The 25281-nt window shown below is 59.2% G+C and overlaps 2 protein-coding genes across 2 annotated transcripts; one reads left to right on the top strand and one right to left on the bottom strand.

Annotated features, from left to right (window-relative positions):
- Positions 1–5390: 5390 nt before the first annotated feature.
- TMEM179 (transmembrane protein 179) lies at positions 5391–16405 on the top strand (the record flags this gene model as incomplete). Its single annotated transcript, XM_081230383.1, has 4 exons — positions 5391–5695; positions 12958–13095; positions 14753–14831; positions 16226–16405. The coding sequence occupies 4 exons, from the start codon at positions 5391–5393 to the stop codon at positions 16403–16405; spliced, it is 702 nt and encodes a 233-aa protein (XP_081086509.1).
- A 4114-nt stretch (positions 16406–20519) lies between these two features.
- Positions 20520–24630, bottom strand: LOC308614641 (nutritionally-regulated adipose and cardiac-enriched protein homolog; the record flags this gene model as incomplete). Its single annotated transcript, XM_081229166.1, has 4 exons — positions 20520–20725; positions 21177–21212; positions 22850–22976; positions 24520–24630. The coding sequence occupies 4 exons, from the start codon at positions 24628–24630 to the stop codon at positions 20520–20522; spliced, it is 480 nt and encodes a 159-aa protein (XP_081085292.1).
- Positions 24631–25281: the final 651 nt, after the last annotated feature.

Below are 25281 nucleotides of genomic sequence, written 5' to 3'. Positions count from 1 at the left end.
CAATAACTGAAATGAAAAATACACTAGAAGGAATCAATAACAGAATAACTGAGGCAGAAGAATGAATAAGTGAGCTGGAAGACAAAATGGTGGAAATAACTGCCAAGGAGCAGAATAAAGAAAAAAGAATGAAAAGAATTGAAGACAATCTTAGAGACCTCTGGGACAACACTAAATGCACCAACATTCGAATTATAGGGGTCCCAGAAGAAGAGAAAAAGAAAGGGTCTGAGAAAATATTTGAAGAGATTATAGTTGAAAACTTCCTTAACATGGGGAAGGAAATAGTCACCTAAGTCCAAGAAGCACAGAGAATCCCATACAGGACAAACCCTAGGAAAAACACACCAAGACACATATTAATCAAACTAACAAAAATTAAATTCAAAGAAAAAATATTAAAAGCAGCAAGGGAAAAACAAAAAATAATGTACAAAGGAATCCCCATAAGGTTATCAGTTGATTTTTTAGTGGAAACTCTGCAGGTCAGAAGGGAGTGGCAGGATATACTTAAAGTGATGAAAGAGAAAAACCTACAACCAAGGTTACTCTACCCAGCAAGGATCTCATTCAGATTCGATGGAGAAGTCAAAAGCTTTTCAGACAAACAAAAGCTAAGAGAATTCAGCAGCACCAAACCAGCTTTACAACAAATGCTAAAGAAACTTCTCTAAGCAGGAAACACAAGTGAAGAAAAAGGCCCACAAAGACAAACCCAAAACAATTAAGAAAATGGTAATAGGAACATATATATCGATAATAACCTTGAATGTAAATGGATTAAGTGCCTCAACCAAAACACACAGACTGGCTGAATGGATACAGAAACCAGACCCATATATATGCTGTCTGCAAGAGACCCACTTCAGACCTAGGGAAACTTACAGACTGAAAGTGAAAGGATGGAAAAAGATATTTAATGCAAATGGAAATCAGAAGAAAGCTGGAGTAGCGATACTCGTATCAGATAAAATAGACTTTAAAATAAAGACTGTTACAAGAGATAAGGAGGGACACTACATAATGATCAAAGGATCAATCCAAGAAAAAGATATAACAATTGTAAATGTTTATGCACCCAACATAGGAGCACCTCAATACATAAGGCAAATGCTAACAACCATGACAGGAGAAATTGACAGTCACACAATAATAGTAGGGGACTTTAACACCCCACTTACACCAATGGACAGATCATCCAAACGGAAAATAAATAAGGAAACACAAGCTTTAAGTGACACAATAGACCAGATAGATCTAATTGATATTTATAGAACATTCCACCCAAAAGTGGCAGAATACACTTTCTTCTCAAGTGCACATGGAACATTCTCCAGGATAGACCACATCTTGGGTCACAAATCAAGCCTCGGAAAATTTAAGAAAATTGAAATCATATCAAGCATCTTTTCTGACCACAATGCTACGAGACTGGAAATCAATTACAGGAAAAAAACCTGTAAAAAACACAAATACATGGAGGCTAAACAGTGCACTTCTAAATAACGAAGAGATCATTGAAGAAATCAAAGAAGAAATAAAAACATACATAGAAACAAATGACAATGAAAACACGACGACCCAAAACGTATGGGATACAGCAAAAGCAGTTCTAAGAGGGAAGTTTATAGCAATACAATCTCACCTCAAGAAACAAGAAAAAACTCAAATAAACAATCTAATCCGACGCTTAAAACAACTAGAGAAAGAAGAACAAAGAAAACCCAAAGTCAATAGAAGGAAAGAAATCATAAAAATCAGAGCAGAAATAAATGAAGTAGAAATGAAGAAAACAATAGCAAAGATCAATAAGACTAAAAGCTGGTTCTTTGAGAAGATAAACAAAATTGATAAACCCTTAGCCAGACTCATCAAGAAAAAAAGGGAGAGGATGCAAATCAATAAAATTAGAAATGAAAAAGGAGAAATCACAACTGACACTGCAGAAATACAAAGGATTATAAGAGACTACTACAAACAACTATATGCCAATAAAATGGACCACCATGAAGAAATGGACAAATTCTTGGAAAGCTACAATTTTCCAAGACTGAACCAGGAAGAATTAGAAAATATAAACAGACTTTTCACAAGTGATGAAATTGAAACCATAATTAAAAATCTTCCAACAAACAAAAGTCCAGGACCAGACAGCTTCACAGGTGAATTCTATCAAACATTTAGAGAAGGGCTAACACTGATCTTTCTCAAACTCTTCCAAAAAATTGAAGAGGGAGAAACACTCCCAAATTCATTCTATGAAGCCACCATCACCTGATACCAAAACCAGAAAAAGATATCACAAAAAAAGAAAATTATAGACCAATATCACTGATGAACATGGTTGCAAAAATATTGAACAAAATACTAGCAAACAGAATCCAATAGCACTTAAAAGGCTCATACACCATGATCAAGTGGGATTTATCCCAGGGATGCAAGGATTCTTCAATATATGCAAATCAATCAATGTGATACACCATATTAACAGATTGAAGAATAAAAACCATACGATCATCTCAATAGATGCAGAAAAAGCTTTTGACAAAATTCAACACTCATTTATGATAAAAACTCTCCAGAAAGTGGGCATAGAGGGAAACTACCTCAACATAATAAAGGCCATATATGACAAACCCACAGCAAACATCATTCTCAATGGTGAAAAACTGAAAGCATTTCCTCTAAGATCAGGAACAAGACAAGGATGTCCACTCCCACCACTATTATTCAACATAGTTTTGGAAGTCCTAGCCACAGTAATCAGAGAAGAAAAAGAAATACAAATTGGAAAAGAAGAAGTAAAACGGTCACTATTTGCAGATGACATGATACTATATATAAAAAATCCTAAAGATGCCACCAGAAAACTACTAGCGCTAATCAATGAATTTGGTAAGGTTGCAGGATACAAAATTAATGCACAGAAATCTCTGGCATTCCTATACACCAACAGTTAAAAATCAGAAAGAGAAATTAAGGAAGTACTCCCATTTACCATCGCAACAAAAAGAATAAAATACCTAGGAATAAAGCTGCCTAAGGAGGCAAAAGACCTGTACTCAGAAAACTATAAGGCACTGATGAAAGAAATCAAAGATGACATAAACAGATGGAGAAATACACTATGATCTTGGATTGGAAGAATCAATATTGTGAAAACGATTATACTACCCAAAGCAATCTACAGATTCAGTGCAATCCCTATCAAACTACCGTATGCATATGGCTGATTCTCTTTGTTGTGCAACAGAAACTAACACGGTATTGTGAAGCAATTATAGTCCAATAAAGATCTCTTAAAAAATGGTAGATATTTAATAATCTTTCCAATTTATTCTGTAGTTCTCCCTTTGGGCCACTTACCTCTCAATTGTCATGGTCTCTTTTGTTTTGGCCTAACCCTTAAAGTGTAAGACCCCCAGATGTGTTCAAATTAGTCAGTCCACTGGATAATGATTGGATGGGATTTCAACTCTTTTCCAAGTTGCGGGGGGGCACTGAATTTCCTGAGCAGGCTCCCTTTGGTTGAATCGGGGAACTCAACAGTAGCAGAAACCCCATGTGTATTCTCCAAGGGAAGGGTTGCTGTCCCAGACCCACGGCTGGTCTTCAATGTGTGCTTTAAAGTGACTGCAAAGTGAATGTGCAATGCACAGAAGACAAATTACAAATAGTACCAGCATAGAAGAAGATGCTCAACCTTACAATGATAAGGGAAACCCAAGGTTACACATCAATGAAGACTGATAGAATGTAAATACAACTGATTTTCTCAGTTTTGGAGAGGGTGTCTGCAGCATGGATAAGAAGGTAAGTTGGTACAACATTTTAAGAGACCAGTTTGGCAATTTCTGTCAACTCTTAAAATGTGCATACCCCATGACCCAGCAGTTCCTCTCCTAAGAATTTCTCTTTAGGAAGTACCTGTACAAGTGCACAAGCATGTGTGTACAAGGAAGCTCACTCAACAGTATTTGAACTAGCAAAAATGGAAGACATTAACCAGCTACCCAAAGAGGGATAGTTATGCAAATTGTGGAATCTTCATGATTATGGACTTTTACACAGTTATTAAGAAGAATGAAGTAGATCTCTATGTGTGGGCAGGTAATAATGTCCATGACATACTGCTGAATGAAGGAATCAACCTGCAGAATGGTGTGTATAGTATGAAGCACTCGTGTAAATTGTGGGTGTGGGTGTTTACGTGCTTAGCAAAATGTCTAGAAAAGTAGAAGTCAGACTGTGAAGAGTGGTCACCCCAGTCATGTGACCGGATGGGGGTGGGGAGGGCAAGAAGGAGACATTGTCTTTTTATTTTATACATATCTATGTGGCTTGACTCTTAAAATGAGCATATATTACTTTGGCAATAAAACAAAAAGGTTTTTTTTAGCGCTTGCAACAAAAAAGCTGATGTAATGTTAAACCACTTGGCAGTTTCTTTTAGAAGGAGGCTTCCTCACTCTGGGAATTGGACTAAATGTGACTTATTCTTAAAGGGCACTAGAAAAGGCATTAATTCCATTAATTAATGCATCAGCAGATTCCATCTCGGGAAAGGCTGTCTTAATGAGGTGCCTGGGGCATCCATTATTTATCTTACAAATACCAACTCAGGGCCCTGCTTGTGTCAGGCAGTGTGAGAGATGCCCCTTCTGAGGGCGCCGTGCTGGAGAAGCACAAACAGCGGACAGACCCGCTCGGTCCTCTCGGCGCCCATCTCTCCGTGGACGACCCCCTGTGCCATTTCCTCGACCCCAGACCCTCCCCTCTCCGGCCCATTTCCCGTATACTTGGTGCACTCCAGGACCCCCGAAAAAGAGTCATTCCAGTCCGGACTGCAAACCTCACCACCACCCCTCATTATGGGCATCTTGGATCCGTCCCTGTGAATCCCTCTCTCCTGGCCTCCTTTCCTTAACGCCAGTGGGGCAGCTGGGGACCTGGGAACCATCCTGTGTGAGGCCCGCACAGGTAGCTCCTGGTACCAGAGTCGGGTCTCGGTGAGCCGACATCGCCATCTTCCCATTCCCTCTCCTGGTTTCCATTCCGCTTCTGCGTCGGTGCACCCGTTCTCCAGCGTGGCCCACACCCACCCATTGTCCCCTTGGCCCCCTTTCCGCGCCGCAAGCCCGCCAGGAGCTGTCCGTGGTGCTGACCGCAGGCGCGGCCCGCGCTCGGCCGCTGCGCACGCGTCCCGGGCGGGGCGCGCAGGACCCCGCCGGCGCCGCCACTGCGCAGCCTCCCGCGCGGATCCGGCCTGGCCTGCGCGCGGCGCCGGGAGTCTCCCGCGGCCTCGTCTCCCGGCCTGCGCCCCTCGTCCCGCGTCGCCAGCCAGCCCCGCGGCCTCCTCCGGCCGCTTCCTCGGCCCGCCTGGCCCCGCCATGGCGCTCAACAATTTCCTCTTCGCGCAGTGCGTCTGCTACTTCCTGGCCTTTCTGTTCAGCTTCGTGGTGGTGGTGCCGCTGTCCGAGAACGGCCACGACTTCCGCGGCCGCTGCCTGCTCTTCACCGAGGGCATGTGGCTGAGCGCCAACCTGACGGTGCAGGAGCGCGAGCGCTTCACCGTGCAGGAGTGGGGCCCGCCGGCCGCCTGCCGCTTCAGCCTGCTGGCCAGCCTCCTCTCGCTGTTGCTCGCCGCGGCGCACGCCTGGCGCACGCTCTTCTTCCTCTGCAAGGGACACGAGGGGTAAGTGGGGGCCCCGCAGCCGCCCTGCACCGACAGACGCAGCCCTTCCCCCTGGCACGGCCCCCCTTCCGTGCCCACAGCGCCCCAGGCTCTCCCCTGACAAGGAGGAGGGTGAGTCCCTGCGTCTCCCCGCGGTCTCAGAGGCCCGAAAGTATCAACCGTCGGCCCTCACCACCTCCACGGAAACTGCCCTTTGTCTACACGCAGAACCGAGGGGCCATGGTGTTCCTTGTACCAGGCCAGTGCTTCCCTCTCCAAGTGCATATCACCATCCACACCCCGGGGAGCAAATGTTGCATCGTCATCTCGGAGCCGATTTGGGCCTCCCTCTGGGGCCCAGTGGGGCCCACGCCCATCAGCACCGCGGACAGCTCCCAGCCGGGTTTGGGCCTGCTCCCAGCTCCCGGTGGATGGGGAGGGACCAGGCAGGCAGGGGGCCGACCAGGCTAACAGGGGATCCTCTCCCGTTCCCATCCTCCTGGGAAGGAAAGCTGGAGGGAAGCCCCTCGAGGCCTACCGCTATGGCACACACCTTGGCTGGGGGATGGGGGAGAGGGAGCAGCAGGCGTGTGGGGCCCTGCTAGCCTCCGCCCCGCCCCCCCCACCCCCCCGCCTCCATTTTTCTCTTCACCTTTTCCTGTCCTGGCTCTGTTTTGTGAGAGAGTGGGATGTGGGTCCCTGGGCTGGGGTTCTCAGCCAGTAACACTCCCTGGGCCTCTACCCCTGTGGGACCCTGTGTGGCCCGCCCCACCCACGCCCAGGCTGTGGATCCCTGCACCCTGGAGCGGCCAGGTCTCCTGCAGAGGTCCCGGGAGGCCACTCCTGCCTGTTGCCTGCCCTCACATCTACGGGGCGAGTCCACGCCTTCTCCCAAACCCTGTCCCCACCCTCACCCCCATCCATCATCGCTGGCAGTTTTTAGTGTCTTTTCACTTCTTTCGGGGAGGCGGGGCTCTGAGGCTGTGAGTGGGCAGGGACTCCTGAGAGCCCCCAGCTTGGCCTTGGCATGGAGAGAGGGGCTGGAGAGAGGAAGGGGGCTTGCAGGTTGAAGAGGAAAGGGAGGAGAGGGGTGAAATCCCAGCAACCCACGTGTATGAGTTTCCAGGGGCTGCTGGAACAAAGCACCACAAACTGGGGCTTAAGACAATTTATTCTCTTACAGTTCTGGAGGCCAGAAGCCCCAAATTAAGGTGTTGTCAGGGTTGGTTCCCTCTGGGGGGGTTACTATTTTCCAGGCCTCTTCCTAGCTCCTGGCGGCCGCTGCAACCCCTGATGTCCCTTGGCTTAGGCCTTTGTCACTCCAGTCTCTGTCTCCCTCTCCACATGGCCTCTTCTCTCTCTCTTTCCTTCTTCTTATAAGGACGCTAGTCATTGGATCTAGGGCCCACCCTAAATCCAGGATGACCGCATCCTGAGATCTTTAGCTTAGTGACACCCACAAAGACCCTATTTCCAAATAAGGTCACATTCACAGGTACTGGGGGTGCAGATGTGGGCATACGTCGTCAGGGGACGCGATTCAACCCAGCGCACGAGAGTTCTGCATTTGGGGTCTGCAGAAGCCATGTGTCAGCCCGGGGCGCCCTCCGGGCGCTGTGTGTGGGGCGGGAGCTCTTCCCAGGGTGAGCCCCGGCCAGTCCCAGGGGGGCGCCTGCCTTGCTTCTCCTTCCCTCCACCCGCACGGTGGCTGGTGTCCCGAGGAGGCTTTGAGACACATCTGCACCTGCGGTGCCAAGCCCATGTGGTGCCCGGTCGGAGTCTCCAGTGCAGGCTGAGGCTGGAGAAGCATCTCTGATTACAAGACAGGGTCTGAGGCAGAGGATGGGTGGTCAGCAGGCGGGGTACGTTGAGGTCCCTTCAGTCTGGGAAGCTGAGGGCAGTGGGCACAGGCCAGGTGGGGGCCACAGCTTGGTCATCAGCTCACGCCCATGGTTCCAGCTTCTCCCTACAAGACAGGTGACCTCAAGGCATTCAGGGTCTACCTGGCGAGGACATGTCAGCAGCTCTCTAGGTGGGGCCCAGCCCCCCGTGGTTCTGAGTGGTGGGAGGTTTCAGAGGCACCACCAGAGGCTGGGAGCTAAGAACCAGAGCCTGCAAGGAAGGAATCCTGGTCACGCAGGACCGCCTGTTTCACACAGGTTGGGCAGCAAACCTAGGAACCTAGGGACAGCTTCTGTCCTTTGTCATCTCCTAGAAGGTGTCCATCAGCTCTGTGAAACCATCCCCATCCCCATCTTAAAGACAGAAAACTGAGGCTTGGGAGTGTACGTGCCTCCCTGTGCTCCTTCACCTTGCCCGTCCCCTGAGGACAGAGGGGGCCTGTGCTCCCAAGGAGGTGGCCTGGTTGGAGGAACACTTAGGGCCCTCTGTCCCGTTGCATCAGTCCTAGGGGCTCGTCTGTCCTGCCGCCAGTGGCCTCGACCATGGCAGCCAAGGCTGGGCCAGGCTTGTCTTCTCCAGGGACATCTGTTGCAGAGTGTCCTCCTCAGCCATCAGGAATCCCGGCCCAAGGCCACATGGTTGTCCTGCTGCCTGCTCCCACCCTGTCCACCGCACAAGCCAGTTGGCAGTTGGTCAGCTGTGATGACATCTGTCACAAGTGTCATCCTTTCTTCTTAGTTCGGGTCGTAGGAGCAGGTCAAAGCTCTTGTGGATGTCCAGGCCACAGCTATGCACCTGAGGGGACCCCGGGCTGGCTGAACCCAAGGCGCACATGTACCTTGTTCACTTCTCTGTGCTCAGGGCTGAGCACGGGGCATGGTGCCCAGGAGTCACCAAGTTAGTGATTGTTGAGTGAATGACAGAAAGATTCCTGCCCCCTGAGGTCTGCTGCTTCTCAGCCACTCACGGGCCCTGATGCCTTTGCAGATTCAGTCTGACCAAGGGTTCAGCCCTCTGGGCTCGTGTGTCAGCCAGGTCTGGACCTGTGGGAAGGCTGGATCTGCCTCATGCAGCCACGGGCAGGACGGTCAGCTGAGGGCAACCAATTCCGGCACAGTTGTTGGTCAAGCTGCATAGACCAGGCGGGCAGGTGCTGGGTGGGTAAAGGGACTCGGGGCGGCCAGGAGGCCGGGAAGGGCAGGTAGAGAGAGCAGTGTGCTGGACGACGGCTCTCAGGGGTGTTGATGGCCACTGGACGTCCGGCCCATGAAGGACACCACTGCCCTCCTTAGACTTGGGTGTTTAGAGGGCCCTGCCTGCCTAGGGTCTAGTGTGCACCCTAATTCTCCTAAGAGTCCAACTTCAGACCGAGACGCAGGGTGGACCCCTACACTTTGATCTGTGTGAGGGGCTCACGGCCGGGTCTCGAGCTTGTGGTCAGACACGGTGTCCGTGGTGCCAGCTCCTTCCTCGTGCAGTGTGTCTCTGTGCAAACTGGGGACCCCTGACGGCTTGTGCCCAGGGGTGTGGAGGGTAAGGGGTCAGGGCAGCTTTTTGTACGGGGGGCGTCATCCTGGTTGCTGGCTGGGGGAAGAAGCGAGTGGATCAGTGGCACCTGTGGCTTCCTGGGGCATTGCTGTTTCAGGCACCTGGCTGAGCTGAGGGTGAGCCTTGGGCCTGGGGGCCGGGCAGCTTTGCCAGTCCAGGTGGCAGTGGTTTGTGATTGACGGCTGGGGAGCGCTGGGTTAAAACAACCCATCTGCCTGCCCACACGTGTCCCTCAGCCTGCAAATCGCTCCCAGGGCTTCCCAGGATAGCTGTCACCATGGAGATGGCACATCCAGGCAGGGCACCCTGAGAGGTAGCGGGAGAAAGATGAAGTTAACCCTGTGAGTGCTGGGCTCCCTTCCTGACCGCTGCCCCAGCCCGTCGTTGGGAGGAGGGGGTGGGAGTCGTGTCGTGAACGCTGGGGGGCCGGGGCCAAGTGAGGCTCTCACACACCCGACTCTTCAGAAATCTGTAAAGCCAGAGCAGATGCCAGGAAATGACCAGCAGCCGATGGGAAGGGCAAGAGGAGGCTGCTGGCTGGCAGGACCCCAGCACGGGCCCTGCCCTGTCTCGTGGGATGGAGACCCCCAAACTGTGCCCACTTAATAGGGATGTGGCTGGAGTGTCGGTGGTTCCTGGCTCTCAGAGACTGTGCTGTACATCGCCCTCCGAGGTGGGAAGGGGCGGCTTTCCGGCGGGTCGGCTGTGTCTCAGGCCCACTGTGCCGGGGTCCCATGAGGGCACTGCTGTGCACACAGGGCTGAGGAGCCCTCCTGGGCCTCTAGAAGCCGGTGCAGGACGGGGGTTGGGGCCGCTCCCCAGCAAGAAGGAGCAGGGTTTGACGCCGGCTGGTCGCCCGCTGGCCTGCCCTCTGCACCCTGGCCATCCCTCCTCCCACAAGCCCCGCTGCGGACAGGCTTCTTGGGGGGACGGCCGAGGGCTGTCGGCAGGCGGAGGGCACCTAGGGAGCCGGCCGTCCCAGTGGGCTGGACTTCTGTGCCAAGAACGGCCTGCTCCTTTGCTCTGCCTGTGGAAGCTCGTCCCTGGCCCCCCTGGGACCACCATGTTCTCCTTGGCTGGAGCCAAGGGTCCATCCAAGATGGAGATGCCAGGGGCGTAGGCTCTGGGTAACCTCTGCTTTCCTCGGAGCACCAGCTCCTGGGAAGGGGGGCTCCAGTGGGCTGGGCCTTCCCCAACCCCTGAGCCCCACCCAGCCCCACGCTGCCCCACGGGGGGCACAGCTGGCCGTGAGCCCGTCTCCAAATCTGGTTCCCAAGGGTGACTCAGCAGCTTCCCCATCCCTGCTTCCTGCACCCCATCTCCTGTGGCAACACAGACCCCAGCCCGAGGGCTCCAGGTGTGCCCCTGGCTAGGGGTCAGAGGGCAGTGAGCCCGACCCGGCCTGGATGATGGGCTGAGGTCTGTCCTGGGGGGGTGCGAGCTCATGAGTCGCCCCGCAGCTACGTGCCCTTCACCCACATAAGCTCCCTCAGTTCCCACCGGAACCCGATGTTACAGAGCAGAAATCGAGGCCCCCAGAGTGCCTTGCAGAGTGAAGGTCACACAGCTGGCAAAGGGCAGACCCGGCTTGATACCACCTCTGCTTGGTGACAGGTTTGGAGGGGGATGGGCCATAACGTTCCTCTCTTCATAACTATAGGCCCCTGACCCCTAATTGGAGCTCTCAGGGCCAGATGGATTTTGCAGTTTAGAATTGTGTCCATCAGGGTCCCAGGTGGAGACTGATGACCGCCCAAGTGAGGAAAACCTGAGGACTAAGTTGTGGGCCAGGTGTGGGACCCTGTCACCATGCCTGGACGAGGGGCTGGGCAGGGTTACGTGGATGATGCCGCCCAGAGGGACAGCCTTTGTTGGAGGGACACCACCAGCCTGAGGCTGCCCCCAGGAGGGACCTGGGGGTGAGCACCCCCACCCCCACTGTCATGTCCCCCCTGGGACCCCACTGGCTGGATGCAACCAGGTGCCAGGGAGATGGTGGGCCCCTCCGTTCGGCCCCCCAGGTGGAGGATGGACGGGACATGATCTGAAGAGCAGCGGCCCACGATGGTCCAGTTCGGGCAGGGATTATGGTGCCCCTCTCAAAGGGTGACACACAGCAGGGCATGGGCAGCTGGAGACTCAAGCACAGTAAACACACAACCTCGACACTGAGCTGGGCAAGGACCAGGGATGCCCAGTGAGGTCAGGCGAGCCTGCGCTGCCTGGACCAGCCTTTGGAGAACTGGGGATGGGGGGCTGTGGCAGGCGTGGAGCTTCCTGCGCACGGCTCTCACCTTCGTCCCCTTGGCCTGGATCCTGGGTGTGGAGGCCCCACGTGTATGCGGGAGTGTGAGTGCAAACAAACATGGGGCCAGACCGGCTGTCCCTGCCCTTTCAGGTGTGATTGTTGGGGTTTTAGGAACGTGCTTGCCCCTCCTCTGACGCTCTTGTCGGGGTGGCTCAAGCTCTCCCAGCCTTGGTACTCAGCAGGGCGGCCCTGGATTGGGCCTGTCGACAGCAGCCCTGTGGGATCTTTCCCTGGAGATGCGGACGGTCCCAGCTGTGACAAAGCAGCCCGGTCACTCGTGCTGTGAGTTGGGCACTGGTGACCTCGGTTTACCGTCTGCCCGCTCCTGGGCCGGGACTGCGGCATCCACGCTGCGTTGTCCTTGGGGCCCAGCACGGGGGGGAGGTGAAGGCCCAGAAAGCGTCCAGTGGGTGGATAAACGAAAGAAAGAAACAACAGACGCAGGAGCGGTGCGTCCATCGTCGCTTGGCCTCGGCTGATAGTCACCGCGTCCGGTGACAATAACTTTGATGTTTTCTTGGCTGAAACTCCAGCTGACACCTCATTTAGTGAATGTTCCCTGTGAAGCCAGATTTGGTCAATCGTTTCCCTCAGATTCAATGTACTGCAAGCCCTGATGTTCACATCAAACCTGCAGCAGGTTAGATGTAGGTCTAGGCTACTGTCCCACGTGAGGGCGTTCCCTCTGCCCACCCCACCCCTGCCGTGGGGCAGCCCTGCGCCCCCTGCCCCCTGCGGCATCAGCTCGGCCGCCCGCTCTCCTGCAGGACTCTGAATCTCCAGGGGGTGTTTTGGAGATGGTGGGACGGTGGATGCTTGCGGGCCGGCAGGAGAGTCTGGTGGGTGGGTGTTCCCACCACGTCCCTCCCCCCACCCGCCGTGCCATCAGAGGGCAAACATCGGCGCCCTCTGAAAGCACCCCAGTGGGGGCCATGCTCCCGTGGACCCTGGAGAGGCCCTGGCCCCAAGGGGCAGTGCAGCCTGGCCCTGAGCGAGCTCTGCCCTCTCGGCCCTGCCTCCTGGGTCCCCCAGGTGCCCGCTCTGGTCACCCCTTGGCCTTTCAGGTTTCAGTGGAGAAATCAGAGCAGGGTCACAGACCCCTATGCAGGTGCAGGCCAGCCGCATTGGTGACTGTGTGGGTAAATGGCCTTGGTGGGTGCCCGCGAGGGTGATCCACCTTGAAAGGCTGTCTGACCTTTTCAGCATGGGTGCTGGTTCTGATGCTTCGGAACCAGGCGGCCTTGGGTTTGAACGGTGGCCGTGACTCCGCTGTAAGATGGTCCCCACTCCCGGGCTTTGGGAGGACGGGCTGGGCAGCTCTGGCCGGCGCGTGGGCCTGTGGGGTGAGGAACGCTGCGGAGGGGAAGCGACCTCTGGTGGCCCCACTTGGCCCTACGCCGTCATCTGGGACCCAGACCCCAGCTGGGAACCCGCGGGTCGGGGGCTGCCTTCCTGCTGCCTGGCCCGCAGGGGTGCTGCGGAGACGGGGGTGGCGCGGTGACCGCCCCTCCCGCCCTCGCTGCAGCTCCTTCCTCTATGCCTTCCTGAACCTGCTGGTCAGCGCCTTCGTGGTCTTCCTGGTCTTCATCGCCAGCACCATCGTGAGCGTGGGCTTCACCATGTGGTGTGATGCGGTCACTGAGAAGGGCACTATGCCCCACAGGTGCGCCCTGGGCCCCGCCCGCCGCTCCTAGGGTGACGTCTTCCTGCACGAACCCCACCTGAGCCCGCAGCTTTGCTCATCCCACCTGTTCCCCGCCTGTGCACACCTGGGCACCCCTGCCCTGGGGCCCGTACCCCCTTCCCGGTTCAGGGAGCCCACAGCAGCTTCACACAAGAGCAGGGGCCCCACAAACCCTGGGGGTGGATCGGGGTATGGGGGGGATGGAGGCCCAGGAGGTCGGAGGTTCCGGCTTCCCCGTCATTGCTGGCACGTGGTTGGGTGACGGCACCCCCCAGGGTGGGCTCCAGGTCCCGGAAGGCCGTTGGGCGCAAAGGCCTGGGCCCAGGTGTGGTCATGAGGAGGGTGTGGAATATGAGGATGGAGGGGGCGGGGACGGTGAGGGACGGGGGTGGAAGTTTCTGGTCGGAGGGCGTCGGGGACAGAGGCCTTCGGGGCTGGGACGGATCCTCTGGGCCCTGAGCCAGGGGCCATCTCTGGCTTGGGGGCGGCCCAAGGTGGAGCATGGTGACTGCCTGATCCCCAGCAAAGGGCTGCCCACTGCCCAGCCCTAAGGGGCATTGTCCAGTGCCCCAGGCCATTCCCCTGGAAAGGCAGGGACCCTTGGGTTACCTCTTCCAGAGACTCCAGATTCTCTCTTTAAGAAAAATCAGATCTGGAACCTTAAAGTATAGAATGCACAAAAGATCCAAAGTGGGCGGGGGCAGGGGGCATCTACCTGCTGTCCTGCACCTTTACCTTGGGAGTCCCCGGGGTGCCTCTGTAGCAGCTTGGGGCACACAAGAGAGGAAAGTTCAAGCACCCTGGGTGGGTGGCTCTTTTGGGGTCCACACCAGAGCAGCCCTTCTGTGGGCTGGGGTCTTGCCCGTGCTGAGCTGTGCCCTGCCTGATGGGCCCCCGGCCACCTGCTTCCTCCCCACCGAGCCCTCGGAGCATGGGCAGGCCCCTGGGTATGGCCTTGGGCATGGCCTTGGGCTTCTCTAGAAAGAGTTTCTTTACCCTCACAAACTCCATTTCCAGCCCTTAAGCCCCATCCTCCAGCCCCTTCCAGGGCCTGCCTGGGCCTCCGGGCCTCCCTCTTCCAGGCATCATGCTCAACGTGTCCTGACATCTCAGGATGCTACGGGCCCCTGAGCCCAGGCCTCATTCACTCCAGGCTTCTGAGGCTGGCCTGGCCTAGCCTGTCTACAGACAAGGAGCTTGTGCAGGTCACCAGCACTTTGTAGTTTGCCCTGCTAGTCCCTGCTGGTTACATTGGCCTGTGCTGCCAGCCCCAGGAGGTGAAGGGTGCGCGGGTCATGTGGGTGGGGCTGCCCCCATGGATGCCCATGGCGCTTCAGCCGGGCTACTGTGTAGCTCAGTCCGGGGACCAAGGGGCTAGAAGCAGCAGCCCTGCACCCCTGTTCTGAGGCCCCTGGCTCTGCAGTGCTGTGGAGCTGCGGGGGCCAAGGCTGGAGTCTCCAGGAGAGTGACGGGCAGCGCCGGTGGTCCCCACTGTCCAGCGCCAGATGGGGGCCGGGTCTGCAGGTTCCCTGCCCCACCTTGGGGGCAGCCCCTCGCCGTTCGGGGGTGACGCTCTGCTTCCCGCCACGCTTGGCCTCCCAGCGGCCCCCATCCACCCTGCGTCTTGCCATTTTAGCTGCGAGGAGCTCCAGGACATCGACTTGGAATTGAACGTGGACAACTCCGCCTTCTATGATCAGTTCGCCATCGCCCAGGTGGGTGGAGCTGCCCAGGCAGAAGGGAGGCGCGCGTGGTGGGGCAGGGGGCCGTTCACTGCAGAACGTTCAGAGTGCACAGCCCAGCCGGGGCAGGAAACACACTCGTAGCCAAGGACGGTGCCAGGCAGAGGACATAGAGCCGGTGAGCACCGTGCTGGGGGTGCAGTCGGGAAGGCTTCCCAGCGGACGGCTGGATCTTGGAGACTGAGAGGATGTTTGCAGGGGGTGGGGAGGGGTGGGCTGTGGGGCGTCCTAGGAGGAGGGAACAGCTAGCTTCTGAGCTCACTGCAGACGTGGGGGGGCCTGGGGAGTGAGGGGATGGCCCTGTGCCGGGTGGTGCTGGGAGGGAAGCCGGGCGTCATCCTAGGTCTGCAGTGCCGGGGCCGGGAGTCTGGATTCTGGCCCTGGCACCAAGTGGGCCCTCAGATCGACGCTTGAGGGCTCACATTGAGTCCCCAGAGAGGGATGCCGAGGCAGTGTCTGAGGAAGGGTGTCCCAGGAGGGGATCCGCCCCTGCATTTGGAGGAGCCCCCCAGCCGCTGTCGGGAAGACCCTTCTCCTCCAGCCCTGCCCTTGTATCAGCTTCATCCCCTGCCCTGCAGGAGACCACGGGGCAACTCTGGGGACCCTGTCTGCTGGAACACAGGCACGTCGGGACACGTGGTCAGAGAGGGCCTGTCCCTCAAAATCTGCATCTGACCCTGACGATGACCCCGATGGCAGGGATGGCGGGGCCCCCCGGGCAGGGGGTGGGTCCTCTCAGCACAGGGCAGGGCTCACCAGCCTGCAGGTCCACCTCTGGAGCCGCATTGGCCAGTGGCTGGTCTGAGGGCTCTTTCTGTCGTGAGGAGCCCTGTGGAGGCGCTGGACGTCGTGTGGGTCCAGCTGAGATGGGCTGAGTCTTCCAGGGACACCGTCACGCAAATTTAGTGGGAAATGCTCCAGCCCGAATTTATGGAATTTATACCGATCAGATCAAGGAAGGTACCGGCTAAGTCTGATGACAAACACCCTCAATTGAGTCAGTTTAATTGCAGCTCGAGGCTGGTTCTGATTAAACTGTTTCCCCTTCAACTGTTTGGAAACAGCAGATAAAGGTCAATTTGTTCCGGCGATTGGAAGAGGCTCCATTACGGATGAGACGAGCTCCCCTGGAGCCGAGTGGCCCCAGCTCCTCGTGGGCCCTGTCAGGGTGCAAACGTGGGCAGAGTTCCCAAGGCGTTTGCACAGCTTGGGGGCTGGGAGGGCCGCCAGATGCCGGGGGTGACGTCCCTGTCCTGTCCTGTCCCCGCAGCACCTCGTTCCTTCCCTAGTGGGTCCGTCCTTTTCCCGGGGGGGGGGGTGGCCACTGGGTCTGGCTGGCCCCTCACCGTGCCCTCTGCCCCCCACAGTTCGGCCTCTGGGCCTCGTGGCTGGCCTGGCTGGCCATCACCATCCTGGCCTTCCTGAAAGTGTACCACAACTACCGCCAGGAGGACCTGCTGGACAAGCTGGTCCACGAGAAGGAGCTGCTGCTGGCCAGGCCGGCCCCCCATGCTGCCTTCCAGGGCGAGAAGAGCGCCGTCATCTAGGCCTGGCCCCGGACGCCCTGTCCAGGGCACATGGCCTGCCCTGGGGCCGCGGCCGGGGCTCTGCCCGGCCCCCCGCGACTTGCATGCCTCCCCTCGGCACTGCGTGTACTGAGCGACCCCCTCACCAGGCGCCCCGTTCCCAGCCTGAGCGGCGTGGCAGCCAACGGGGGTGGGAGGGCCTCCCCCAGGTGCCATGTGGGGGCAACGGGCCTGTCCCCATGTCAGCCTGGAGGGACGCCCTCCGGCCAGCGGGCTGGCTGTGGTCCCCCCACTCCCTGGGCCTCGGCTGGATGCCGTTTGCGTGGTTTCCTGCAAGGTTCCATGGCAGCAGCCTGAGTCCCCAGCGTAACCCCACCGGCCCACGATGGTCACACGTCATTCTTGTCACTTGCTCCTGAGCCGCGTGTGGACAAGAATCCCACCACCCGTGAGAAAGAGCCGAGTGTGGGATGGAGCTGCCCTCTGGCCCCGGGTGGTCCCCACCCAGGGCTGAGTCCACTCTGCTGTGGCTCCAGAGCCCCTGGGTCCAGACTAGTCTTAGCACAAGAAGCACAGGGACGGGGGGCTGGGCCTGGGGTCAGGTGGTGGCTTCGTGGGCGTCCTGGGGAGGCCCGGGGGCCCCCGTGTGGGCTGGGCCTGTGCTTGGGGGGCGGAGACATGGACTCCAGATGTGGAGGTGCCATTTTGCAGGGGAGCGGGGGCCAGGTGCCACTGCGGGTGTTTGTCTGTGTGCATGTGAGGCACAAGAGGGTGTGCGTGTGTGTGTGATGTGGGTGCACATGTGGTCAGAGTGTGTGCGTGTGTGTGCACACATGGGCCTGCATGGTGAGGTGTGAGCGTGTGTGAATGTGGGTGTGAGTGTGCAGGTGAGCGTGCCCGTGCACAGGTGTGTGGGAGCGTGCAGGTGTGGGTGGAGACCAGAGCGGGCACCTGTCTGCAACCCCGTTCCCGGGTGCCCCCAGGGCCCCTTGCACCCCAGAGGAGGGGGCTGCCTTCCCAACTCAGGAGGCCCCGAGGGCACAGTCCTGCCCCCTCGGCAGCAGGTGGAGGAGCTGGGAGGGGAACTGGGGCCCTGGGGCTCGGGGACAAGCCACCAGGGGGCTGCTTGGCTGTGGCCCCCCCTCCTCTCGGGGCTCCCCGGCTTCCACACCCTGTCCTCCGTGTCCTGTCCTGGATTGGGGTGCCCGAGGTGTAAGCACGCCCCGCCCCTCCCCTGAGCTTAGTAAATAGTTTCCTGGTCTGGCCCACGTGCTGGTTTGCCCCCCACCCTCCCAGGGGAAGGTGAGCCCCCAGCTCCCCATGTCCATGGCTCTCACCACCAGTGGATGGTTCAGTCTCCCAAACAGCGGGGCAACGGGGCGTCCAGAGGCCACGGATCTGGGCCTGGGTCAAGGTGCCAGGTGTGGCGGGCAGCCTGGGCCTGGGAAGCGAGGCTGCAGATCACTTGTCATGACGCCGCTCAGCTGGCAGCGTTGGGAGTGGGGGCTCGGGGCCAGGGTGACTGAGGCTCCTGGCATCTCAGATGCTCTGGCCCCGGGCCTGGCCGAGAGTTCTGGGAAGAGCAGCAGGGTCTTTGGGGAGGTGTTTTGACAGAACCTGAGGGCCCCGAGGGGATGCGCCCGCCCTAGTCCACCGGCCGTGGGGACCCTGTCTGGCCCTGGAGAGTTCCTGGTCTCCAGCAGAAGGTGGGGTGGCTCTGCCTTGTCCCCCATCAGGTAGCAGCCGTCTGGGCCCTGGAGGGAGGAGCAGGGCCAGGAGGTGGGCTCCTGGAGCCCGAGGGTCTGCTGCGGATTTGACACTTGTGGATGGCCTGGAGCTGGTCTGAGCAGCACCTTGGTCAGGCTAGCAGAGACCTGCGTGCACTTACAGGGCCACCTGCAGAGCAGGACTGTCGCTGACACACTGGCTGGCTGCACCGGCACCCCCAGACATCCCCACCCCGGGGGCTTCTGGGAAAGGCACAGCTGGCCCCAGGGAGGGGGTACTGGGAAAGGAGCCGCACGCCCTTGCAGTGGGCAGGGGACGGACCCTCCGGGGCTGGACAGGAGAGGTGGCCGTGCCTCTGAGGCTCCTGAGGTGGGTCCACCTGATCGCTTCCATGATGCCTTGCTTCTCCCCGCTGCTGTTTGATAATGGACATCCTGTTTTACTTCTACTTCTGGCTTAACTGAAAGTAAAGATTCTTAAACTTAAACGTATCCATCTATTTCTCAAGTCAAAATAGAAACAAAAATACCTGAGCCTCTAAAGTGGACAAGGAGGAATCTCTTTGCCCGTCTTTTCTCCATCTCCAGTTTGCCTTTTTTCTATTGTTCTATCTGCTTTCGATTTAAGACTTAAAGCGCTGCACTCCGTGTTTGCTCCTGGAGTTCCCGAAACTTACTAGGAACTGGGAGTTGGTCCCCCTCCCCCACGGTGGCTGTACCCTCACATGCGCACATTTTCTCATGGGTTCCGTCACTGCTTCCCCTCGAGACTTCACGGGTGTGAGGACGGATTTCAAAGTTTGGAATTCTTGGGGTTGTCGTGTACACCTTGGGCAATATTTTTCCGAAAACAATGGGGGTCATGGTCTCTCGGACCCTCCAGGGCTGAGCATGTCTTTGCAATGAACGAACAGCCCTTAGCTGAGCGCACTGGGCCATGAGGAGGGGAGTGCCGCAGCCCAGTCCCTTCTGGGCGGCTCCCCCCCACCCCCCACCCCCGCCTGGGGCTCTGGCACTTGACTTAACCTCCTTGTCCGCTTCAGGGGGCAGAGTGAGATGAGGCTGGGGGTGGGGTGGGCTGGGGGGGATGTGATGCTGGAGGGTCCCAGAAGGCCAGGGCCCGGAGCCCGCCGTGGTTCCCCCTGGGCCACCGCTCCTGGAGGTGGGCCCCCCTCGGCTGGGCTCCCCACTCGGGGCTCCCCAAGTCCTGAAGCCCGAAGGGACCCCAGAGGCTACCGCCCCGGTCCCTGAGGCCAGAGGGGACGGCTTGCCCATCTCTGCTCGAGCCGCTGGAGTGACTCCCACGGCGAATCAGTCCCCATTTCCCTCCTTTGGGTAAATGTCCCCAGACTGAAAGAGGTGGCAGTGTGTTTTAATAGAGAATCAGTGTCTCCCCACGTAAGCCGTGGGAACGGACGCTTAGAGAAGGCCCGCGGGAGAGGCAGCACGGCGCCCACGGCTGCGTAGACACTCGTCTGAAGGTTATGGGGGTGCAGCTGCTCCCCTAGCGGTGCCTCCTGGTGTCTGACCCCGGGCCTCCCTGCTTTGTTCAGGGCCCCGCTCCATGCAGCGTCTGAGGGGACCCTGGGGTCTGTCATCACGTGGCCTCCTTGGCCTGGCAGTGGGGACGAAGACTCGGCGTCTACACAGTCACGGACTCCCAGGCCGCGCGGCGCCGGCTGGGACCCGGGCGCAGACGGCTGTGTCCTGAGGGTGGTGGGGTCCTCTTGGCCCCCCGATATCCTCTTTGCGCCGGCCACACCCCCAGGCCGACGGCTAGGGAGGAGCCGGGGCAAGGGGATCCCCAGGCCTTGGGCCCAGTGCAGGCGTCAGACGAGCTGGGGGCTCCGAGGCCCCGCCCTGCACGTGACTGCAGGAGGGAGTACCCCCGCCCCGCAGCCAGAGCCTCTCCCAGAGGGGTTTCGGGGTCTGGGCTGCAGGCCCCAAGCAGCGAAAGCCCGCTTTTACCTCCTCCTAGGACTCCCACAGACATAGGGAGGGTGTCCCCATCCTCAAGGGGCTACGCACGGCCACATCCGGGCTGGGCCCAAAGTCACCGAGAGTTCCCGCTGGGGCGAGGGAGGGGCCCAAGGGGTAGCCTGGGGGCTGGAACCTGTGGGTCCCTGAGTTTCAGTGGTGGAATTCTTGTTCTCCTAAAACCTCACAGGGCACTCCAACATGTGAAATAGGAGGGGCTGCCTGCTTGGAGCTGGGGGGCCGCCTGCTGCATCCAAGGCTGTAGCACCCCATGTCTGATCTCAAGCCGTGGGCCCCCGTTTCCCAGTCACCCTGCCTGCAGCAGCCCCTCTGAGTCCAGGGCTCAGGGCTGTCTGGAAGCCCCCAGCTCTGACCTGGGGCTCTCCCTCTGCGGTGCTGCCCCCGGGCCCGGGGGAGGTGAGCGCCGGCCATCAGAGCTGCAGGAGGTGGCGCCAGCAGGCCAGGACCGCGAGCCGCAGACGCAGGCGGAGGGCCAGGAGCCGGGCCCGGAGGTCCTCCAGGGCCAGTGCCACGGGCTCAGCCCGGCTGCAGCACAGCCCCAGCGCCAGCACCAGCAGGACGCACGCCGTCAGCCGCAGGATCAGGGTGCCGTCGCGGGGCCTGCGCCGGCTGGGCACTGGGGCCGAGGGGGACTGGTGAGCCCGGCCCGCGGGCCTGAGCCCCGGCCCCAGTGAGGACCCTTGGGCGCCCGCCTCCCTGCAGGGCTGGTGGGGAGGCTGCAGTGGGCAGGCATGGCTCACCCGGAGGCTGGCACCTCGGTGCTGCCCGTCGGGTGGGCCCCTGTGGCGAGGGTCTCCCCGTCCCTATCTGGGCCTGCGATCTCCTTGCAACAGGGCCTCCCGTAGGCGCTGCCCTCGCACCCTCCCTGGGGAAGGAGTGGGGGGGGCAGACGGTACCCCACGGGTGCTGCCACCGACCCGTGACTGTCAGGGACCCCATGGCCCTGCCAGGGTGGGGAGCCCGGCTGGAGCACCTGGGGGTCTGGCGGTGGCCTGGAGCTGGGGCTGTGCTGGGCAAGCGTGTGGGCTGGGGCGTTGAGGGATGAGGGCCGAGGGCTCAGAACTTACCCCTGGCCGTGGCGGAGGGCTCCCTGCAGGCGATGTCTGGGGAGGAGAGAGAGACTGGTTTCTGGCGGAGCGGGGGGGCGCCCCACTCGGAAAGCATGCTGCCTCCGCCAGCCAGGAGCCCCCGGGGCCCCTCATCTCACCCGCCCACCCTAAGGACCCCAAGACGGGCTGGGTCAGCTAGAGCTACCCCGCTTTACAGATGGAGACTCAGGCCCCTGCAGGTCCTGACCCAGCTGCCTGTCCATACCCCCCGGCCGGCCAGGCTGCCCGGCACCACCCAGGGGTCTGCCGCAGCCCCACTGATTCAGATTCTAGCTTCCAGATGCTGGCACTGCTCTCAGAGCCTTCCGGGGGCCCTGCGGGAGTGTGGGGTGTGGAGCCCCTGCAGCAGCCTAGGAGGAGGAGACTGCAGGGGTCCTGGGGGACAGCAGGGGCTGGCACTTTGGAGAGGTAGGCAGGACCCCCCCACCTCCTGTCCATTCCACTTAGCTCACTGGGGGACCCCAGACCAGCCCCGGACTGTCTGGGCCCTGACTCCCCACCTGAGAGTCTCTGCTTCTGGGGCTGCTGGGAAGCTCCGGAGTTGGGTGCTGAGCTGTGCTCTGGGGGTTGGGGGCTGGACCGGGGAGGGTGGGGCGGGTGAGGACCCGACGTTTACGATGGGCCTTCAAGGGAGACACTGACACATGTCGGGGGAGCGAGTTTTATCTGCAGCTCGGCAGGACTCAGGGAGCACCTCCCTTGCGGGCCTGTGGGAGCAGAATCTAAGATGCTCCCATGATCCGCCCAGGTCCTCACCTTTGTGTGGTCCCCTCTGCTTAGTGTGGGGGGCTTGTGACTTGCTTCTACCAACAGAACATGGCAAAGGGGCAGGGGTTCTGCAGCTGTGATGGAAATCCCCACAACGGACTGAGTCAATCAAAGGGAGATTGTCTTGGGTGGGCCTGACCTCATCAGGCGAGCTCTTTATAAAAGAGGGTCATATAAAACAGCTGCAAGGACACGAATTCTGCAAATAACCCTGTGAGTTTGGAATGGGGTCCCGAGCCTCAGGCGAGGCCCAGCCTTGGATGACACCCTGATGCCTGCCTTGTGCCACCCGGAGCAGAGGACCAGCTTGGCTGCGCCCAGAGCCCTGACCCACGGGACCACTGAGATCATCAGCGTGGGTTGCTTGAAGCAGCTATGTTTGTGGCGATTTGTTACGAGGCATAGCTAGCTGATACAAGGGCAGTGTCCCACGGGAAGGGCTGGAGAAGGAGTGAGGTAGACTGGGATGGAGAGGGGGCTCTGGGGGCAGCACCAGGACCCTAGGGCGGGGGGTGTTGGGGAGAATTTGGGAGGTGGGCAGTGAAGGCTGAGGGGGTGGGAGGAGCTGAGGGGCAGTGGGAGACTTCAGAGCGCTGGAAGGAAGAGTGGGTGGGCTCTGGGAGCGCCTGCCCACTGGCCTTTCTTCGGGAGGACAGGAGTGCCTTGGGCGGCTCTGCTTATATTTTTCCTGCCAGCTGCTGTTTCCTTGACCATCACTCTGTTCAGACCGACCCCATGGCCCTGGGTTTTATTGGGGTTTTTACACCTGTGAGGACAGGGCAGTGACTGTGGTCCCTGCGGACGGCCCTCAGTGAGATCCTGGGTGGTATCCCCCCACCCCACCTGGCCCGCTCGCCTCTTACAGTGGACGGCCACCTCCAGGGGCTCGCGGAACCGCACGCGCCTCGTGGTCCTCCGTGGCTCGGCCTCATGGCTGCGGCGCTCCTGCGGGCTTCGTCTCAGGATAGAGGGGGGGCCCTTCCTGTCGTCCTCCTGGGGGGTGGGAAGCAGAGGGAGGCAGGCAGGGTGAGCCCCTCCCGCCCGGCCCCCCCGAGGCTGCAGACAGGCAGCCCCTGCGCGTCCCTGCCGTCTCCTCTGGGTTTATGCAGCAGGGACCAGACAGGGGCGTGGAGACCCTCTGCGGACCTTCCCCGGCCCCAGCCTGGCCGTCTGACCCCCTAGGGCTGCTGCCAAGTGGCGAGGGCTGGGACAAAGCCACCGGGACTGGTCACGACCGCATGGCCGTGTTAGTGGGGACGGGTGCGGTCCGTGGTCACGCAGGCCTGTGTCTCCTGCCCCACCCATCCCGACGGGGTCCGGCATCACTTCTCCATGTCAGTAACGGTGACGGCGGTTGCGGCTGGCATCCCCCGAGGACTGACTGCCTTCACGTCTGAGCTGTACACACGGCACCTCCCTGCGCCCAGGGGGCTCTGCCCGGTGGCCTCCTCTGTCTAGGGGAGGCCCTGCCCGAGCTCAGCGCCCTGTGACTGCCTAGCAGCACCACCCAGAGCCCGCCGTGGGACAGCCCTCGCCTCACACTGGGCCTCGGTCACTTACCTGTGGACGAGGGGAGGGGTCTGAGCAGGAGGCCACTGGCCCAGGGCAGGGGGCAGAGCCTGGACACAGCCCACCCAGGGGCCGCCCTCCCGCCCACTGTGTGTTTGGAAGGTGGAGCCCGGAGTCAGCAGCCTGCTCCGGCCTCAGTGTTCCCATCTATCGAATGGTGACAGCAGGCTGTCCTGCGCGGACGCCCTGTGGTCCGGGGCTTGTGAGAAGGGCCCCTGCTGGGGGGCCCCCGGCTGTGTGAGCCCGCTGCTGGCCTTCGGGGCTGAGGGGGTCCTGCTGGGGCGGGAGATCCACCCGGTCCCGGGGTCTGGCCCAGCTCACGGCTGTCCCGTTCCCTCGGCTGGGACACCGATGTTTGTGGCCTGCTCTGGCCAGCAGCGAGCTCGGAGGCTAGATCAGGACTCAGGGCCTGAAGTCGGGGCCCCACCTGCTCCTTGGGGAGACCCCCTTACACTCCCTCCCTCTCCTGCGGCTGCCAGCTCTCCCTCGTCCTGGACCCGGGCCTGACCTGGCTGCGTCCTGTCACCTCGTGGTCCTGCTGTCCCCACCCTCCCCCACTGCAACACCCGCCTCCCTGTGCCGCCAGGAGAAGCACCAGACTTGCTGCCGCCCTGCTCCCGAGCCCTCCATGGCTCCCACCTCCTCCGCCTCTGCCTGCCCTTCCCAGCCCCTGGGACTCTCTGCTCTGACCCATCCTCCAGGCCCCTTGTGAGCTCTACCCCCACTTTCAGCCCTGGTCAGACGCTGTGCACTCCTGGTCATTCTGTGCCCCAGCCTGGGGGCCTCTAACCCTCTCTGCCAGCCCCCCTCCAGCCCCCCAACCCAGCAATTTCCCTCCCGGGGATCCTGGGGCTGCGGACAGCTCGGGGAAAGGGCAGGGACCACATTTCCTTCTTCTCTCCCTCCCTGCCTCCAGCTGAGGCCCCCGCCACCAGACCAGCGCCCACCCAGGGCCCTGCCGCACCCTCCCCGCCCTGAGCATGGGTGAGCCTGGAGCCGCCTCCTCATTCTTTCTGGTCTGATGCCGCGTCTCTGGCAGGGAGTCGGGGCTCAGGGCGTGTGCTGCCGTCTTCATTTACTGGAACATGGTCCTAAGATAAGCAAAGACATTATTTAGTGCACACGGAACACTCCTTATGGGACTAAAATAAAAGGAGGAGAGGTTCTTCCCAGGAAGCCGGGCTGGCTTCCCTCTCCCCATCAGCCTGGCCCACAGGCAGACACCGCTTTCCTTTGAGGTGCTCCGGATGCAGAGGAAGCCTGCCTGCTCAAAACCCAGGTCCTCAGCAGCTTCCCCTGCTGCCAGTCTTCCTAATTATCAGCTTTAATGGCCGCGTAATATTCCACAGGGCTGATTCCATAATTTACAACCACCCTCCTCCTTCGGGAGGTTTGCATTTTATTATTGTCACTTGCAGTTTCTTTAGGTCACTTGCAATTTTCTGAGGCCGTAGATAAGACTGCAATATACATCACTGCTTGCTTCCTTCTCGGGATGCTCCAGGCGTGAATGATGGGGTCCAGGGCTGGGCTTCAGGGCTGGGCTTTGTCAGGGCTTCGTGGGGGCTAGGAAAGGCTTCTCCAGGGGTTCGTGGGGGCTGGAGCTGGTGGGCCTGCCCCTCAGTCCTGCCCAGACTCTCTCTGTCTATCCCTCCCCCTCTCTCTCCCGGACTTCGGATTGCTCATGTACTAGGTGTAAGGTGGTACCTGTCCCCTCTCATCAGTG

Source organism: Mesoplodon bidens (assembly GCF_964165515.1).
Source record: "Mesoplodon bidens genome assembly, chromosome: 3".
Taxonomy (NCBI): domain Eukaryota; kingdom Metazoa; phylum Chordata; class Mammalia; order Artiodactyla; family Ziphiidae; genus Mesoplodon; species Mesoplodon bidens.
The sequence above is the reverse complement of the archived record's forward strand: the minus strand, read 5'-3'. Positions and strand labels throughout refer to the sequence as shown.